This window comes from Mauremys mutica, chromosome 4 (genome assembly GCF_020497125.1).
Source record: "Mauremys mutica isolate MM-2020 ecotype Southern chromosome 4, ASM2049712v1, whole genome shotgun sequence".
Taxonomy (NCBI): Eukaryota; Metazoa; Chordata; order Testudines; family Geoemydidae; genus Mauremys; species Mauremys mutica.
The window spans coordinates 115,045,453-115,066,036 of NC_059075.1; the positions used below are offsets into that span (position 1 = coordinate 115,045,453).

Consider the following 20,584-nt stretch of genomic DNA (forward strand, 5'->3'; position numbering starts at 1 on the left):
CTTGCAAATTAAAAAAAGGCACTGTACTCAAACAGAAACAGCTGCTACCCCCAATGCTCAATGCCGTTTGGCTACACAACAAAGTTCACAGGACTCCGGAGAGCTTTGCTAGAAAGGAGATGAATAGCTCATTAGTCGTCGTCGTCCTCCCCCGCTCCTCCCTTATAAACAGTACAAGTTGAGGACAAGTTTTTTTCTTCAATTTTATAATGCAACAAGCCAAAATATGCAAAAATGACCTTTAAGAATAAGCAGTTTGAAGCTGAGCTGGAGAGTCGCTTAATAGCTTAAAATCTCCTTCGGCCTTTGTTACATCAGGCTTTAACTTAGCACCGTTGTTGACACCATTGCAGCTACAGTTGGGAATGCTGGTGCACATAAAGCTCCAGGGGCACCAGCGGCTTGTACCACCATGTTGTGTAGATGACATGAGGCATGATCCCGCCCCACTGCCACTGACTTTAGTGGGAGCAGGAGCAGGCCTAGACTGCTTAAATGCTGGTGGCTGCCTGAAGCACTGTCTACACCAGTGCTTCTCAAAGCCGCTTATTCAGGGAAAGCCCCTGGCAGTCCGGGACGGTTTGTTTACCTGCCGCATCCGCAGGTTCAGCCGATCGCGGCTCCCACTGGCCGCGGTTCACTGTCCCAGGCCAATGGGGGCTGCAGGAAGCGGCGCGGGCTGAGGGATGTGCCTGCCGCCCTTATACTACATTGTCTACTCTCCCCGTTGCTGCACTGGTGTTAACAATGGTGGGGAGTATTTCAGAAAACAACCCAGCACAGATGCAGCCTTAGAAGGAAAAGAAGGTCTAAGATAATGTCCCCAAATCAGCCTCAGGGGACTGGAGATTAATCACTCATGCACGTTACTTGTCCCTCTCTAGGAGGACTATTTTTAAAAGCTCTTCTCTGCTAAATTGGTAATTCAGTGAGGGCCTTGAGAACCACAGCTGGGCTCCCTATACAAGATTATGGAAGGTGCTTTTTTTAAGCTTCCAGCTCCACATCTTGAATGAAGATACCGATAGCTGCTAACATCCCTCTTGGAAATTTCTGCTTTAATACAACGTTTGAGCCGAGAGACTTTATTTAATCCGAAAGCCCCTCTGTGAACATAAGAATAACCTTACTGGGTCAGACCAATGGTCCATCTAGCTCGGTATTCTGTCTTCCGACAATGGCCAATGTCACGTGTTTCAGAGAGAATGAACAGAGCAGGCAATCACTGAGTGATCCATCCTGTCGTCCATTCCCAGCTTCTGGCGATCAGAAGCTAAGGGACACCCAGAGTATTGGGTTGCATCTCTGACCACCTTGACTAATAGGATGGACCTATTCTCCAAGAACTGATCTAATTATTTTTTGAACCCTGTTACAGTTATGGGCTTCACAACATCTCCTGACAACGAGGTCCACAGGCTGACTGTGTGTTGTTTGAAGAAATACTTCCTTTTGTTTGTTTTAAACCTGCTGCCTAATAATTTCATTGGGCGACCTCTGGTTCTTGTGTTATATGAAGGAGTAAATAACACGTCCTTATTTACTTTCTCCAGGATGTTATAGACCCCTTGCATATCCAAGCTGAAAAGTCCTAGTCTTTTAAATCTCTCCTCATGTGGAAGCTGTTCCATATCCTTAATCATTTTTGTTGACGTTCTCTGTACCTTTTCCAATTCTAATGTATCTTTTATGAGATAAGGTGACCAGAACTGCACACAGTATTCAAGGTGTGGGTGTACCATGGATTTATATAGTGGCTTTATGATATTTTCTGCCTTATTATCTATCCCTTTCCTAATGGGTCCTAACATTGTTAGCTTTTTTGATTGCTGCTGCACATTAAGTGGATGTTTTCAGAGACCTATTCACAATGACTCCAAGATCTGACTTGAGTGGTAACAGCTAATTTAGACCCCATCATTTTGTATGTATGTTTGGGATTAAGTTTTCCAATGTGCATTACTTTGCATTTATCAACACTGAATTTCATCAGCCATGTTGTTGCCCGGTCACCCAGTTGTGTGAGATCCTTTTGTAACTCTTTGCAGTCTGGCTGGGACTTAACTATCTTGAGTAAGTACCACTGAGCTTGTTTGTTACTTTCCAATTTGCTTTGGGTTTGGGGGTAAACTGATTTGTGGGTCTGTCTACACAGCAACTAGACACCCGTGGCTCGCCTTTACTACTTGACATGGGCTCAGACTGTGGGGTAGTTTCATTGCTGTGTAGACTCTGGACCCCATGGGCTGGGAGGGTCCCAGAGTTCAGACTCCAGCCTGAGCCTGGAAGTCTACACAGCAATGAAACGGCCCGGCAGCCTGGGCCCTGCAAGCCTTTGCTGTGTAGACATAATGTGTGTTCTCTGAGTAACTGGATCTAACTGGCTAACAGATCCAGCTCACAGACCATGGTTACCATTTTTGGGGGATGCAAAGGGGTTGGGAGTTCTTAGTGCCAGCTGGCACAGCAGTGCTTCATATACGCAGCCACGTGGCTGTGGTTTGTTGTTAGTTCTGTGCTTTATACAGACTTGGTCTATGGAATGAGGTCCAGCAAATTTTGTTAAATGTTCCAACTTATAACCTTAGCATTTTTTCTGTGCCCCTTATAGCTGTGATCCAAATTCCTTTACTTCTTGACGTACCTCCTGACTGCACCAAGAGAAGGGTTTCTGCATGCTAGACCGGGGTGGGCAAACTTTTTGGACCGAGGGCCACATCTGGGTGGGGAAATTGTATGCAGGGCCATGAATGGGGGGCTGGGGCAGGGAGGCTGGGGTGCGGGAGGGAGTGCGGGGTGAGGGAGAGGGTGCAGTGTGCAGGAAGGGGCTCAGGGCAACAGGTTGGGGTGCAGGAGGGGTGCGGCTGGGGACTCAGGGCAGGGGGTTGGGATGCAGGAGCGGGTATGCAGTGCGGCTGGGGACTCAGGGCAGGGGGTTGGGGTGCAGAAGAGGTTTGGGGTGTGGACTCCAGCTGGTGTCATTTACCTCGAGCAGCTCTGGGGTGGCAGCAGCGCGCAGCAGGGCTAAGGCTGGCTTCCTGCCTGCCCTGGCCCTGCGCCGCTCCCAGAAATGGCCGGCATGTCCAGCAGTGACTCCTGGGGGTGCGGTGTGTGTGTGTGGGGAGGAGCAGGAGACTCTGCCGCATGCTGCCCTCGCCTGTGGGTACCACCCCCAAAGCTCCCATTGGGTGTGGTTTCTCATTCCTGGTCAATGGGAGCTGTGGGGGGCGGTGCCTGCAGGCGAGGGCAGTGCATGGTGCCCTCTGCTCCCCCCCACCCAGGGGCCACAGGGACATGGTGCTGGCTGCCTCTGGGAGTGGCGCGGGGCCAGGGCAGGCAGGAAGCCTGCCTTTGCCCTGCTGCGCCACGGAGATGGTAATCCCACGGGCTGGAATGAAAGCCCTGATGGGCCAGATCCGGCCCACAGGCCATAGTTCGCCCTTCCCTGTGCTAGACATTCTTTCCTGAGGAATCTCCTTGAGAATCCAGCTAACAGGAAGAACAGAGCATGATACTTGGATGACACTGGGTACCATCGATTGACTTTCCCTAAGGGCACTCAGCACTGACATCCACAATTCAAAGGAACTGTCATCAGAGCTCAAACTGCCCAAGCACTTGGCTGACAATTTCTGTGCTGAATAGGCTTTCCCAGGAGGCTGATTTACTTTCTACTCTTAGGTGTTGCTACCTTACCTACTGGAAATGTCAAAATTGCTAACACAAAGACAGCTCTAATTAAGGGAGTATCCTGGGGATGCAATGAGTGGCAGCAAATCCTCTGCAGCTGCCACAACACTGATGAATGGAAGCTAGCAGGGATATTTAAGCCAGCATCCATCAGTGTTTTCCTGTCAGCAATCGGAGTAGATTCTCTCTGCTTCACTCAGGACTGTCACTGTGGGGGATTCTTTGCCCCAACATTGAAAAGAATCCCTTGTTACCTGAAAAGCCCTGTTCAACTAATAGCATGTTCAACTAGGGGAAAAGCTCTTCTTGACCTGCTGCTCACAAACAGGGAAGAAATAGTAGAGGAAGCAATAGTGGATGGGAACCTGGGAGGCAGTGACCATGAGATGGTCGAGTTCAGGATCCTGACACAAGGAAGAAAGGAGAGCAGTAGAACAGAGACCCTGGACTTCAGAAAAGCAGACTTCGACTCCCTCAGAGAACTGATGGGCAAGGTCCCCTGGGAGAATAACATGACGGGGAAAGGAGTCGAGGAAAGCTGGCTGTATTTCAAAGAAACCTTATTGAGGTTGCAGGAACAAACCATCCCGATGTGTAGGAAGAAAAGTAAATATGGCAGGTGACCAGCTTGGCTTAACAGTGAAATCCTTGCTCGTCTTAAACACAAAAGAACAGCTTACAAGAAGTGGAAGATTGGACAAATAACCAGGGAGGAGTATAAAAGTATTGTTCAGGCATGCAGGTGTGAAATCAGGAAGGCCAAATCACACTTGGAGTTGCAGCTAGCCGGAGATGTTAGGAGTAACAAGAAGGGTTTCTTTAGGTATGTTAGCAACAGGAAGAAAGTCAAGGAAAGTGTGGGCCCATTGCTGAATGAGGGAGGGAACCTAGTGACGGAGGATGTGGAGAAAGCTAGTGTACTCAATGCTTTTTTTGCCTCTGTCTTCACAGACAAGGTCAGCTCCCAGACAGCTGCACTCTGCAGCACGGTATGGGGAGGAGGTGACCAGCTCTCTGTGGAGAAAAAAGTAGTTCGGGGCTATTTAGGAAAGCTGGACGAGCACAAGTCCATGGGGCCGGATGCGCTGCATCCGAGGGTGCTAAAGGAGTTGGCTGATGAGATTGCAGAGCCATTGGCCATTATCTTTGAAAAATCATGGCGATCGGGGGAGGTCCCGGATGACTGGAAAAAAGCTAATGTAGTGCCCATCTTTAAAAAAGGGAAGAAGGAAGATCCAGGGAACTACAGGCCAGTCAGTCTCACCTCAGTCCCTGGAAAAATCATGGAACAGGTCCTCAAGGAATCAATCCTGAACCACTTAAAGGAGGGGAAAGTGATCAGGAACAGTCAGCATGGATTCACCAAGGGCAAGTCATGCCTGACTAACCTAATTGCCTTCTATGACGAGATAACCGGCTCTGTGGATGAGGGGAAAGCAGTGGATGTGCTATTTCTGGACTTTAGCAAAGCTTTTGATACAGTCTCCCACAGTATTCTTGCCAGCAAGTTAAAGAAGTATGGGCTGGATGAATGGACGGTAAGGTGGATAGAAAACTGGCTAGATGGTCGGGCTCAACGGGTAGTGATCAATGGTTCCATGTCTAGTTGGCAGCCGGTATCAAGTGGAGTGCCCCAAGGGTCGGTGCTGGGGCCGGTTTTATTCAATATCTTCATTAACGATCTGGAGGATGGTGTGGACTGCACCCTTAGCAAGTTTGCAGATGACATTAAACTGGGAGGAGTGGTTGATACGCTGGAGGGTAGGGCTAGCATACAGAGGGACCTAGACAAATTAGAGGATTGGGCCAAAAGAAATATGATGAGGTTCAACAAGGACAAGTGCAGAGTCCTGCACTTAGGACGGAAGAATCCCATGCACTGCTACAGACTAGGGACCGAATGGCTGGGCAGCAGTTCTGCAGAAAAGGACCTAGGGGTTACAGTGGACGAAAAGCTGAATATGAGTCAACAGTGTGCCCTTGTTGCCAAGAAGGCTAATGGCATTTTGGGTTGTATAAGTAGGGGCATTTCCAGCAGATCGAGGGATGTGATCATTCCCCTCTACTCAGCACTGGTGAGGCCTCATTTGGAGTACTGTGTCCAGTTTTGGGCCCCACACTACAAGAAGGATGTGGATAAATTGGAGAGAGTCCAGCGGAGGGCAACAAAAATGATTAGGGGGCTGGAGCACATGACTTATGAGGAGAGGCTGACGGAACTGGGATTGTTTAGTCTGCAGAAGAGAAGAATGAGGGGGGATTTGATAGCTGCTTTCAACTACCTGAAAGGGGGTTCCAAAGAGGATGGATCTAGACTGTTCTCAGTGGTAGAAGATGACAGAACAAGGAGTAATGGTCTCAAGTTGCAGAGGGGGAGGTTTAGGCTGGATATTAGGAAAAACTTTTTCACTAGTAGGGTGGTGAAGAACTGGAATGGGTTACCTAGGGAGGTAGTGGAATCTCCTTCCTTAGAGGTTTTTAAGGTCAGGCTTGACAAAGCCCTGGCTGGGATGATTTAGTTGGGTTTGGTCCTGCTTTGAGCAGGGGGTTGGACTAGATGACCTCCTGAGGTCCCTTCCAACCCTGAGATTCTATGATTTTATGATTCATGTCAACTACATTGGCTGGTTTGCTTGGCCAAAGAAGGGATGACAGCCAAGGAACTAGGACATCACTAGTGAAAATACTTGTTTGCTATAAACTTCAGAGATGAGCAGCAATTAAAACTCTGCTGAAATATTTCAATGGTTTTAATTAAAAGATGAAAAAGTGCATAGAAAATGCCTATATGCTATAAAACGGAAATCAGACTAAATGATCACAATGATCCTTTCTGGCTTTATAATCTAAGAAGTGTGATCTTAGGTGGAAAAATTATCTGAGTAACCTTTGCTGGAGATAGGAACCTCCTATGATCTCTCATACAAGTTGTGACATATTGGAAGAGTTGCGGCAACGGCTAACACCTCTGCTTCATGACTTTCTATGAAAGCTTTTCATTTGTTCCATAGAACAATGGAGGTAAAAGCATGATCATTCTAAAGGGCAATACTTTGCTCACATACAATGCTTTTCACCCAGAGATCTCAAAGCACTTTACCAAAGAAGGTAAGCACTGATGTATACCCACTTTGCAGAAGGGAAAACTGGTATAGAGAGATTATGTGAACTACACAAAATCATATTGAGTCAGTGGCAGTGGGAACAGAACCTAAGTGCCACTCCTCACAGCAGCTTTGTGTTTTGCTACGCAAGCCCCATCGTGGAGCAGAAAGCTTACCTTCTCCTGCAAATACTCTAACACTAAGTAATAGTTGCCATCAAGAACGACTCTGCATATTCCAGTGTCTAAGGGTATCCTAACAGCTGCAGGATGCTTTAATTCAAAGAGAGACACAGTTAAAATGCCCCTTACTTAATAAAATATTTATTCCTTATTAAGTAAGAACCAATGACACTGCAAAGACATTTGCAGAAAATAGTCTTTGATTCAGTATCATCTTCTCTTCTGAACAGTTAATGTCTCTCTGATGGGATGACCAGAAAGGCATTGTATGATTACTATGAAATTGTCCCTGACATAAAAAGGGAGCAAAGAATTTCCTGAGAACTCTGGTCAGTACTTCCCTGCAGTAATTTCCATAGTTAGCAAGTGATGTGAAAATTAAAACAAGCATTTTCAAATTCAAGGGAAATGCTAGACACTAGTAAATCAGAGTAAAATGAATAGTATGGGAGTTATGTTCAATCTACTTGGCAATGTCCATTAGTGCTCTTTAAAGTGCCTATATTTAACAGAAACACAAACCAAATGTTATAAAAAAATTCTCAAGAACCATGCCTTTTTGGGCTGGCTCCATGGCCTAATGGCAGTGCCATATTCTGTGATGCAAGGACAGAGTAAAAACCCTCTCTCTCAAGCACTCAAGACAAAGGGAAGGGAGTGCCTCATCTTGCTCTTTAGAACTGCAGAAATCAGAGACAGAAAATAATTACTAGGTCATATATTCCAGGACCCAGAACAGAGTAATGTTCTATTTCTTTAGTGACCCCTTCTGGCTAAAGCAAGGAGTGGCACTGACTGAAGCTGTACCCTGACTTGCTCAGACAGTTACAGGTACAGTAACTCCTCGCTTGACGTTGTAGTTATGTTCCTGAAAATTCTACTTTAAGTAAAACGATGTTAAGCGAATCCAATTTTCCCATACGAATTAATATAAATGTGGGGGTTAGGTTTCAGGGAATTTTTTTTCGCCAGACAAAAGACTATATTCTACACACACACACGCACAGAGTATAAGTTTTAAACAAACAATTTAATACTGTGCACAGCAATGATATTTGTATAGCTTGGTTGAGGTGGTGAAGTCAGAGGGTGGGATATTTCCCAGGGAATGCCTTACTGCTAAATGATGAACTAGCACTCGGCTGAGCCCTCAAGGGTTAACACATTGTTGTTAATGTAGCCTCACATGCTACAAGGTAGCATGAATGGAGGGAGGGGAGACAAGATTGCAGAGAGAGACAGAGATACACACTCTGTGTGAGAGAGAGAGACGGGCATTGCCCCTTTAAGTAGGCTGACCCCACTCTAAGTACATTGCCTTTTTACGTAGATTAGCAAGTTGAGACAGCAGCTGCTGCCAGCAAGCTCCCTCAGTCCTGAACCCTGTAGTGTCCCCCCCTGTGGAGATAAGGTACAGGAGATGGGGGTACAGGAGCGAGGGGGGGCTGAAGGGAGACACCCAGACTTTAGCACCCCTCATCCCCATTCCTGCATAACAAGCAGGAGGCTCCCAGGAGCAGCTCCAAGACAGAGGGTAGGAGCAGCACATGGCAGTGTGGGAAGGGACAGCTGAACTGCTGGCAATTGGTAGCCTGCTGGGTGGCTGCCGCACAGGGAACTTAGGGGAGCAGGGAGCCGATGGGGGGCTGCCGGTCCACCCTGGTTCCAACCCCCCACCAGCTACTTGCAATGGGCTGCTCTTTCTGCAAGCAGTGGTCAAAGCAGGCGGCTGCCAAACGACGTTAGAAGGGAGCATTGCACAACTTTAAACGAGCATGTTCCCTAATTGATCAGCAATGTAACAACGAAACAACGTTAACCAGGACGACTTCAAGTGAGGAGTTACTGTAGCTCTTGCTATACTGGGTCACTGAAAGGGAGGGGGAGACAATAATGGGGAGGAGGGGAAGGGAGGGGTCAGTATTTCAGAGGGAAGCAGAGCAACATGTTGACATTACCCTTGCTGTAGTGAAGTGCTTTGAGATCTCTCGCTTCGAACTGTAGACCACAACAGAGAGGCTAATAAGAAAAGAGGAGAGAGAATTAAAAATAAGCAGTAACATTTATCAGTCTCTGGTAATTTAATGAGTAAGTATGAGCCATGTCAATTTCAGCAGTGCTGGGAAAAGCACCACAATGCAGGAGACAGAAACAAGACACAGTAGGTAATAAATCAAGAACTCCTCCTTACTGCACAATATCCCAAAGGAGCAGAACAGAGAGAGGATCACTCTTATGCAGCATACACGGAATACGTACGGTAAGTGAGAGTGTCAGCTATAAGATTCCAAACGTGGATTGCAACAATTTAATATTGTTGTATTTGTGCATAACATCGGTTTTGTCACCAAGACAGGGGAATGTTCCAGGGGTGTATACAAGTTTTGTTGCATCCTTCCAGTGCTGAACTATTACTTTAATGGATACAGTTAGGTGTATTCTTCCCTGCCTAGAAGACTCTCACCCTTTTAAGGCTGTGACAAGTTATATAATATTTGTAGGACAAAACAAGGTGGCTCTTTGCAACTTTCATTAAGCCTCACCCAGCTTCCCCACACCTGCATTTCCATGCATGCAAAGGAGAAGAGAGAGAGAGAGAGAGAGAACTGCAGATAACTCCAGTAACTCCCTGTCTATTCTTTCTCCAAGCAGTCACTTCAGTGCGAAGTGAAACATACGAAACGAGCGTAAGTGTAGAGGGCTTAAAGAAACCTTTCTAGAGTGAAAACAATGAGGAGTCCTTGTGGCACCTTAGAGACTAACACATTTATTTGGGCATAAGCTTTTGTGGGCTATAACCCACTTCATCAGATGCATGGAGTGAAAATACAGTAGGCAAGTATAAATATACAGCACATGAAAAGATGGGACTTGCCTTACCAAGTGGGGGGTCAGTGCTAACGAGGCCAATTCAATCAAAGTGGATGTGACCTATTCCCAACAGTTGACAAGAAGGGGTGAATAGCTGATGAAGTGGTTTATAGCCCATGAAAGCTTATGCCCAAATAAATTTGTTAGTCTCTAAGGGTAGTCTACACTTACCTGCCGGGTCGACGGGCGGCGTTCGACTTCTCGGAGTTCGAACTATCGCGTCTAATCTAGACGCGATAGTTCAAACTCCGAACGCGCTCCCGTCGACTCCGGAACTCCACCACCACGAACAGCGGTGGCGGAGTTGACGGGGGAGCCGCGGACTTCGTTCCCGTGGTGTCTGGACAGGTGAGTAGCCCGAACTAAGGTACTTCGACTTCAGCTACGCTATTCGCGTAGCTGAAGTCACGTACCTTAGTTCGACCCCCCCCCCCTTAGTGTAGACCAGGCCTAAGATGCCACAAGGACTCCTCGTTGTTTTTGCTGATACAGACTAACACGGCTCTGAAACCTTTCTAGAGCAGGGGACCTCGGTTTTTCAATGCATACGCTTTGGCTTTCCCTGACTCCAAGTACCGTCTCTCTTCTCTCAGACAAGCGGGCTGTAGAACAGCATCAATTGAAGAGATTAAAAAACAACAGAAAATTTGAACATGAAGATTGTTTTAAATGGCTAAATCAGGGCTCTCCATTTACGTCTAACTCTCTAGACAATGAGCAACTGAAATGGCAAAGGAAGAGTGGAATGGAGGATTATCATTAATGTGACCAAATATCCAGAGAGATTAATGAAAATCCCCTAACGGAAGGGTTGCTTTCTGATGGGCAATTATCATTTTAATTGCCTTTTTGCAGCCACAGCATTGGAGAGATTTTCTTTGGAAAGGAACTAGACCTGCACAATTGCTAATTAACAGGGAGGGCCTCGCCTTGGAAAACTGGGCTAGCAAATAAGAAAGACAGCAATTGAACTTTATTAGGAGAAAAAGAAGCTGTCTCTGAAATTGTTTGCTTAACTAAAATAAAGTGTTTGCACAGCTCCTTTAAGCAGCTGCTTTGCAGGAATGTTGGAAGTTGCGTTGCCTCCTTCCTTCACCCTCCAGAGTGCAATGAATACAAATGTCTGGAAAGGGCCCTTTACAACCAAATAAACATAACGATTCTAGACTGTGAGCTCTGCTTTTGATTATTATTGTCGGAGAAAAACTCAGTTCTCGCTTTTTGTTTGGGTGCAGCAAAATCAAATACTTTATTATTTCTCCAGTAATTACAATGGAGGGAGAGAGTGCCATAGGACACAGGGTCACCCCAGTCCCGGACAGGTCTCTCAACTGGTAAACAATTACTACAAGCATTTATACCTTTGTTACAGACAATAGCTAGCAATCATGGAGACAGTAAAGAAAAAACAATTGCATTTGTTTATACATAAGCCTTTCTGCTATCTTATTTGTCTCACTACTAAGAAAAGCAAGCCTGCATATTTGGTTAGACTGTTGCAAGGTCGTAATAACTTTGTACACAGTTCTTGTCCTCTCGCCTCGCACTATCCTTGCTTCTACAAGTCTCACGTCATTAGGGTCACAGCTAGCCTAACTCATGCTAACTGACTGACATGCGTTAAAATCCCCTTCAAATCCTTATTAATTATTTCCTGGCTTCCACATTATTATAACCAACTGGTAGCACAAACCAAATGTAGGTCTGGATTTAAAGTTCGTGAGGCAGCCAGCTTATTCAGATAATCGCACTTAGCTTTTAATATAGTGTTTTTCATTAGCAGATCTTAAAGTGCTTTCACAAGCACCCTGGTACTGGCCACACCTACAAGTTCAGTCATTCACATTATGAATGTCCTGGTTTGTAGCTCAACCTCTCCCATTTGATGGGATTGCTACCAGACTGCTGTCCCTGAACTTTGCTTAAGGGCTCCATATTTTATGACAAACTCTAGCTAGTAGTAGAAACAACGAGGAGTCCTTGTGGCACCTTAGAGACTAACAAATTTATTTGGGCATAAGCTTTTGTGGGCTAAAACCCACTTCATCAGATGCATGGAGTGAAAAATACACTCCATGCATCTGATGAAGTGGGTTTTAGACCACGAAAGCTTATGCCCAAATAAATTTGTTAGTCTCTAAGGTGCCACAAGGACTCCTCATTGTTTATGCTGATACAGACTAACATGGCTACCCCTCTGAAATCTAACTAGTAGGTCTCTCAAAAATGTGAAGTGCCACCTCCTGTTGGCTGCTGTGAGGATGGTCACTGCTACTTTACTCCTTATCAGCCTCTCTTTATGTCTTGTTCCCCTACGAAAATCTCTGGTGCTTGCCTCTGCTGCACTTCATAGTTTTTTGGAGCAGCAGCAGCATAATTCTTGACAATTTCACTGAGGACTACAGGGTTCTGAATAGCAAATAAAAAACCCAACCAGAATATTTGTTAATTTTACTCTGCTGCTGTTAGCCAAGGCTAAGCATCAAAGGGCACTCAAGCTGTCTGCCTGCAGACTCAGGAAGACAACTGGCACTGGCCTATATTTGGAAGGTAATTAGGGCCGGACACTTTTTATTTTAGATGAAATCATAAGTTTTGTAGAAATTGATGGTATAGATCTCCTCTTTCACCCACCCAAGCTTGCCACTCACTTTTTCAAGCCCTGAGTACTAGAGTGATTCTGGCAGAGATGCTGTGCCTGTCATGCACAATTGCCTATGGCAGGACCCAACTGCTATGTGGTCCACCTATGAGTGACCTGTATGGGCAATATGTGACTGCGTTAGGCAGCAGATTTAAGAATCAGGAAATGGTGCCAATATCTAGCTAGTCTGCAGATTTCACCAGGGTATGACAAATAATATATGCACCTGTTCAGCTGATTACCCATTGTGACCCTCAAGTGCTTTTCAGAGTCATGGCTTCCCAGGACAGATTCCCCATCGTGTAAGTATGGCTTTCATTCTTCGTTCCTAGATGGATGACTTTACATATGCCTGTATTAAAATGCACATCGTGTGAGCCCAGCTTACCAAGTGATTCGGATTGCTTTGAATTAGTGTGACCCATATCTTCATTATTAACCACCTCCCTAATATCTTGTGTCATCTGCAAATTTTATCAGTGATGATCTTATGGTGGTTTTTTCCCCCGGGTCACAGGTAAAAATGTTAAATAGTGTAGGGATAAGAACTCATCCCTCCACGACCCCACAAGAAACTACTCACCTGATGATTCCCTGTTTACAATTACATGTAAATTAGCCAGTTTTTAATCCATTTAACATGTACTGTGTTGATTTTGTAACATTCTGGTTTCTTAATGTCATGTGGTACAAAGTCAAATACCTTATGGGGGTCTATTACATCAACACCATTTCCTTTATCAAGCTATCAAGTTTTTGTACTGGTGCAATTATTTCAGTTAGGGATTTTTTTAAAATTAAAGTTATGCAAGTACACTCCCTAGTTTGGACACAAACTAGCATATAGGGATTTTATTGATATAGTTCATTCCCCTTCCTGTATGGGAATAGCTATGCTGCTATAAAGCACCATTATAGGGATACAACTGCATTCACCCTAAGAGAGTTTTAACTATACTGGAATGGTTAACATCTTACAACTTTCCAATGTAGACAAGTCCTAACATGTTTGAAGCCCTGCCAGCTGTCATACAGTTAAAGGCCAGAAGGGACCACCAATCACAGGCCACCAACACCACCCAATACCCACACACCAAACCCAACTGATTAGACCAAAGTATTACAGTCCACAGGAGACTAAACTATTATGTGCCACAGGAAAAGAACAGGAGGACTGAGGTGCACCATTCCCTGAGGCCCCCACAATGGCAGGGAAATGATTAAGTGAGATACGCCCTGATAATCCTGGCAAGTTAACTGCACCCGCATACTGCAAAGGAAGGCAAAAAACAAAGGCAATGGTTACTGCCAATCTGACCCTTCATTGATGCCAAGGCTGGAAGGGACCACTGTGACCATCTAGTCTGATCTCTGTCCTGTGTGACACAGGCCCTAGAACATCCCCAAAATAATTGGGGGGGGGGGTGAGATTCCACCCCAGCCCCACATAAGACAATCCACTAGCCCCTGAGCATTAGCGCCAGAGCCCGCCAGCGAGAGTGCCCGTCCCTACACCACTAACCCGCGCACTCAGACTGGGGGCAGGGACTAGGGTGACCAGACAGCAAATATGAAAAATCGGGGCAGAGGTAGGGGGTAATAGGAGCCCATATAAGAAAAAGCCCCGAATATCGGGACTGTCTCTATAAAATCGGGACATCTGGTCACCCTCCCAGGGACGGGCTTTTCCTCCTGGGTTTGCAGCACGCCCAGCACCGGGGCTCCGCTGGCGGGAACATTCATGCCGGGTTTGCCCACCAGGCGTACAGAGGGGCCCGGCGCTGGGCGCAGCTGACCCCGTATTGACCCCCCCGGAACCGCAGCGCTGGTGGGGAGCAAAACCCCAGAGCGCGGCCCCCTTCCAGCGACCGCGGGTCCCCCTCGGGCGGGTCTCACCTGCCGCGGGGCCCGCCCGCTGCCGCCCGGGCCCCAGGAGCCGCCCGCAGGCCGCCGCCGCCGCCGCCATCATCCCGCCGGAGCCGGAAGCCCGGGGAGCCGGAGCGAGGACGCACCGGGCCGGCCGGGAACGCAGCCCCGGCCCAAGCAGCGGCTGCAGGAGGCCCCGGGCCTGCCCACCCCCGGCGCCCATGGCGGTGCCGGAGTTCGTGTCCCGGCAGCTGGAGCTGCTGCAGGAGGAGAGAGAGGCCGAGATCGAGGAGACCAGGTACCGGGGTGGGGGAGACCCCGCCAGAGACACGGCGTCCCCCAGCCCCACGGGGACCCCCACCATCCCCTGTGAGATCCAGGAGCCCCACCGCCCCCTATAACGACCCCTGCGGGGCGCTAGCAACCCCCACCATCCCCTGTGAAATCCAGGAGCCCCACCCCACCCTCGTGGAGACCTCCGATATCCCCTCTTGTGACCCCCCCCCAATGAAATCTAGGCGCCCCACTATCCCCTATGGAGACCCCTCATCCCATATAAAGAACCCCACCTTATCCTTTTGGGGACCCCCATCCCTGTGAGATCCAGGAAACTCCACCATCCTCTCTGGGCACCCCTTCCCCCTCTCTTATAACCTTATAGCCCCACAATCCGACATTACCCCACCTAATTAGCTACTTGGGACAGTAGATTCCCTCCAGCCCCCAGTCTCATAACCATCTGGTCCTGCAACTCCCCTGCAGCGCCCACACGCTCTTGTGGATCCCAGCACTGCCATATTATAATAGAAATCTGTGCTTGCCACTCAGAAGTGTGTGGACATGAGTGAGTGGCTGGTATCAGCCCCTTTATTAAGGTTGCCCAACACTTTCCATGATACAATATGATTTTTATACTTTATTAAGAAAAAAGAAAATTAAAAGAATGTTATTTATGTTGTAAACGTTTGAATGTTCGACTTTGCAACTTAAATAGTTTTCTTTTAGTAGAGTTTTGTTTGCTTGTGGGTTGTTTGTATGTAATTATTTATGTGTTAAATACTAGGGGCTTCTTGCTGTGTAAACATACAATAAAGGTGTCCAAGGACAGCAATCTGGGGGCTTGTCTACATCTGGGAATTTAAGGAAAATTAGCCTGATGCTAATTTTTCCCTACATTTCTCTAATGCAGAAATTACTTCCCATGCAGTCAGAGGAAAAACAAAACATGCTGAGAGACTCAGAGGAAGGAATGAACTTCAATTTATTTATTTTAGCAACATATTTTTAGCAACATATTTTAATCAATTTCATGAAAAAACAAACAATGCAACGAGCAAGGCCTTTATATTAACATAACAGTCATTATCACCTCAAAGATAAACTGCTTGCTTTAACTTACAAGGCCCTTTGTGGTCAATCCCCACCCTGCTTATCATCTCTCGTTTGCTATTGCAGTGTCGACTTTCACCTCCAGTTGACCCATAATGTCAGCCTCCTTTGCCCACTTCTTAAATTTTCAAACCAGCACCTTCATGCTTTCTCCCATACTCAAAGCTACTTCACTATCCACCTTCAAATCCCTCCTCAGGACTGTTTTTTGCCAGGAGGTCTGCTAAAATCTTGACAATGGTTAGGCTGTTGGTCTGCAGAGACCACTACCATCATGGTGACCAGTGCTGTGTCACTGTTTCCTGTTTACCCCACCCCCACATCTGTCTCTGTCTGTCTGTATCCATCTTTTGTCTTATTCTTCTTGTTATTGCCTTGGGGCAGTCTTTTTCTTCTGTGTTTGTACAGAATTTAGCACAATGATGTCCTGGGCCATGCGGAAGGCTCCTAGGCACTATGGTAATACAAATAATAATCAGGACAAAAGGATGCAAATCTGCATACATACAGCGGAGGGCAACAAAAATGATTAGGGGGCTGGAACACATGACTTATGAGGAGAGGCTGAGGGAACTGGGATTGTTTAGCCTGCAGAAGAGAAGAATGAGGGGGGATTTGATAGCTGCTTTCAACTACCTGAAAGGGGGTTCCAAAGAGGATGGATCTAGACTGTTCTCAGTGGTACCCGATGACAGAACAAGGAGTAATGGTCTCAAGTTGCAGAGGGGGAGGTTTAGGTTGGATATTAGGAAAAACTTTTTCACTAGTAGGGTGGTGAAGAACTGGAATGGGTTACCTAGGGAGGTGGTGGAATCTTCTTCCTTAGAGGTTTTTAAGGTCTGGCTTGACAAAGCCCTGGCTGGGATAATTTAGTTGGGTTTGGTCCTGCTTTCAGCAGGGGGTTGGACTAGATGACCTCCTGAGGTCCCTTCCAACCCTGAGATTCTATGATTCTATGAAATTGCAAAATGTACAAATTATTGTTTTAGGCCATGATCCTGTAAACATGTAGGGGTGTGTATCATCTAGTTGAAATCAATGTTTATACCTTTTTGTTTTTAAAAACTTTTTACACGGAAAGGGCCAATGTATGCCCGCCCGCAGGACCTGTATGTGTGAGTTACAAATGTAAAGTAGAAATGGTTGCTTTGGGCTATGATCCTGTGAATGTCTAGCTATGTGTGTCATCCCACTGAACTCAGTGCGACGACTCATGCATAAGCATTTGCAGGCGCAGGCCTAAGCCGTGATTTGGTAGTTATTACTATTTATTTGTATTGCGGAACTGCCTAGGAGCCTCAGTCATGGACCAAGGCGCCATTGTGCTAGGTGATGTACAAACACAGGACAAAAAAATAGTCCCCGTCCCAAAGGGATTACAATCTAACTATAAGACAAGGGTACATAATAACTTGGTTCCTCTCCCCAAAGTGGAGTTGAGGATGTAAAGACATAGCTGTTGTTTAAGAGGGGGGAAAAATCCAAAGAATTTTAATTGAACTTTAAAAAAAGCAAGCAAACATTAGAAAGGCTGGAACTGTGTCTCTCATGGATTATGCCCCCAATTCTGCAAACTCAAGTTTACTACTTTCAGAGGGGTAGCCATGTTCGTCTGTATGTTGCATCTGATGAAGTGGGTTTTAGCCCACAAAAGCTTATGCCCAAATAAATTTGTTAGTCTCTAAGGTGCCACAAGGACTCCTTGTTAAGTTTACTACTGTGAGTAGTCCCATTCTTTTCAATAGGGCTGCTCATGCAAGTAAAATTGAGGGTGCGTTTGCAGGATTGGGGCTGATATGTCCATGAACACCACCACAGTCTCAAAATAGTTTGGTAACATACCCTGTACTATAAAGGCTAATCTGACTTAGATATTGGCATAGAAAGAACGCTTATTAAGTTTGCAGATGATACCAAACTGGGAGGGATTGCAACTGCTTTGGAGGACAGGGTCATAATTCAAAATGATCTAGACAAATTGGAGAAATTGAGGTAAACAGGATGAAATTTAACAAAGACAAATGCAAAGTGCTCCACTTAGGAAGGAACAATCAGTTTCACACATACAAAATGGGAAGAGACTGTCTAGGAAGGAGTACGGCAGAAAGGTATCTAGGAGTTATAGTGGACCACAAGCTAAATGAATCAACAGTGTGATGCTGTTGCAAAAAAAGCAAACATGATTTTGGGATGCATTAACAGGTGTGTTGTGAGCAAGACACAAGAAGTCATTCTACCGCTCTACTCTGCGCTGGTTAGGCCTCAACTGGAATATTGTGTCCAGTTCTGGGCACCGCATTTCAAGAAAGATGTGGAGAAATTGGAGAGGGTCCAGAGAAGAGCAACAAGAATGATTAAAGGTCTTGAGAACATGCCCTATGAAGGAAGGCTGAAAGAATTGGGTTTGTTTAGTTTGGAAAAGAGAAGACTGAGAGGGGACATGATAGCAGTTTTCAGGTATCTAAAAGGGTGTCATAAGGAGGAGGGAGAAAACTTGTTCACCTTAGCCTCTAAGGATAGAACAAGAAGCAATGGGCTTAAACTGCAGCAAGGGAGGTTTAGGTTGGACATTAGGAAAAAGTTCCTAACTGTCAGGGTGGTTAAACACTGGAATAAATTGCCTAGGGAGGTTGTGGGATCTCCATCTCTGGAAATATTTAAGAGTAGGTTAGATAAATGTCTGTCAGGGATGGTCTAGACAGTATTTGGTCCTGCCATGAGGGCAGGGGACTGGACTCGATGACCTCTCGAGGTCCCTTCTAGTCCTAGAATCTATGAATCTATGATATGTGTGCTTATATGGAGTTTAAGATGTCCACAACTATAAAACTAAGCTGCCCAAAAACAACGAGATGATTTGAGTTCTACAAGTAACCAGTCAGGATGTGTTTTCCACCAAAAAAAATAGCATCTGTTGTTTTTTAGCATATCTGGAAGCTCTCATTACATTAAGAACAGGCTGGTGGTATATGGGGGAGTACTTAAGGTGGTTTAGCATACTTAGCTTTGTATTTAAATACTTTCAAATTATTTTTCCCTTTAATATAAAATATCCAGGCTTCTTGTTTTTAAATAAAATGCTTTGAGGTTTTATAATCACTAAAGGGTAGATTGTGTCTTGGATGATGGGTTCACATAGGGAAGTAAGGAAGAGTAAAGAGCCCCTCTTATGTTTGTCTGTGGGCTACCAGATGTTGAGACCAGGTGTGAAGGAATAAATGGGTGCTGCACACCTGAGTTGGCACAGGGGGTATGATCATATGCTGTGAGTATAGGCAAGTACACCTCTACCCTGATAAAACGCTGTCCCCAGGAGCCAAAAAATCTTACCGCGTTATAGGTGAAACCATGTTATATCGAACTTGCTTTGATCCACCAGAGTGCGCAGCCCTGCCCCCTGGAGCACTGCTTTACCACGTTATATCCAAATTCATGTTATATCAGGTCGCGTTATATCAGGGTAGAGGTGTAGTAAATTGGGGCATGTCTACATGTACAGCATTGCAGCGGCGCAGCTGTACCAATGCAGCTGCGTTGCTGCAGTGCGTCTGGTGAGGATGAATAAAACCGCCTCAGCGAATGGCAGAAGAGCTATGTTGATGGGAGAAGCTCTCCTGCCGACATAGCGCTGGGCATACGAGCACTTGTGTCGATGAACTTATGTCACTCGGGGATAGTTTATTCACATCCCTGAGCGATATAAGTTATGCTGACGTAGGCTGTAGTGTAGACATAGCCTTAGGCCTGGTCTACACACAGTTTTTGTACCAGTTTAATTATTTTGATTAGAAGTGTGGATTTTTTCCTCCTGAAATAGTTAAATCACAACAGTGATTATGGATGCACTTAGATCAGTATAAAGGTGACTTATAGCAGTGTAGCTTATTCTCCTTCTCTTATGGGAATAAACTGTGCTGGTCCAAGGCATCTTTATACTGCTCTAAGCATCTGGACTAGGAGGACTGTACCACTTTTTAACTACACCACTATAGTTAGTGGTACAGTCTGTGTGCATATACAAACCCATACTAACCCACTGCACTCCTCTCGCAGGACAGGAGGGGAATGTGCCTCTGAGGGTGACTGAGGCCTGTCTCTACAGTTTTGCTCGCATAACTATGTCTGGGGGGAGGAGGGGGAGGACCGCTTAACTGACATAGCTGTGCTGGCAAAAGCCCTAGGGCTGGTCTACGTTAGGTGTGAAAATCCACAGCTGTGCCACTGTAGCATTTTAATGGGAGACATACCCTTAAGCTGATCTAAACTAGAAGATCAGGTAGGCTTAACTACGTTGCACAGGGGTGTGAGAAATCCAGCACTACATCAACAAAAAAATTTTTCTGTTGGCCTAGCTATAGCTTCTAGGAGTCGTGGATTTCCTATGCTGACAGGAGAACCCCTTCTGTCAGCATAGGGGGTGTCTACACTTAAGCCCTATGGTGGTGCAGATGCACTTCACATGCATAGCTATACTGTACTGGCAAATTCTTTCTAATGTAGACAAGGCCTGAGGCTCATTGCCCTCTAGGGTAACTCCTGAGGCAGTGCAGTTTATACAACACCCCCATGCTTAAAGACACAATTTAGCCTTTATTCTGTACAACCTTAACTTCCGTTTTGTGAGTCTTCTAAAGCTTGCTTGCCAGTCCTCCCCCTCAATCCCACACAGCTGATTCCAAAGGTTGGGCTACACGCAGGTTTCTGTACTGATTTGTACTGACATAGTCAAATTGTCCCTAGTGTCCCATACCCCCTAGTGTCGAGGCTGTAATTCTGGTATAAAGGTGCATGTGCTGGTATATCTTGCTTCTGGAAATATACCCATTAAACCAGTATAG

The 20,584-nt window shown here is 46.0% G+C and overlaps 2 protein-coding genes across 2 annotated transcripts in view; one reads left to right on the forward strand and one right to left on the reverse strand.

Moving 5' to 3' along the window:
• The window catches only part of MRPL21 (mitochondrial ribosomal protein L21), a 28,993-nt gene extending 14,413 nt beyond the window's left edge, over positions 1-14,580 (reverse strand). Inside the window, exons 1-2 of the mRNA XM_045014105.1 lie at positions 14,388-14,580; positions 8,935-8,995 (exon numbers count right to left, since the gene is read on the reverse strand). Of these exons, the coding sequence (XP_044870040.1) occupies positions 8,935-8,995; positions 14,388-14,580 (254 nt within the window). The remainder of the gene's footprint in view (positions 1-8,934; positions 8,996-14,387) is intronic.
• IGHMBP2 (immunoglobulin mu DNA binding protein 2) overlaps positions 14,457-20,584 on the forward strand; it is a 92,883-nt gene continuing 86,755 nt past the window's right edge. The window contains exon 1 of the mRNA XM_045014104.1: positions 14,457-14,655. Within this exon, the coding sequence (XP_044870039.1) occupies positions 14,579-14,655 (77 nt within the window). The 5' untranslated portion in view covers positions 14,457-14,578. The remainder of the gene's footprint in view (positions 14,656-20,584) is intronic.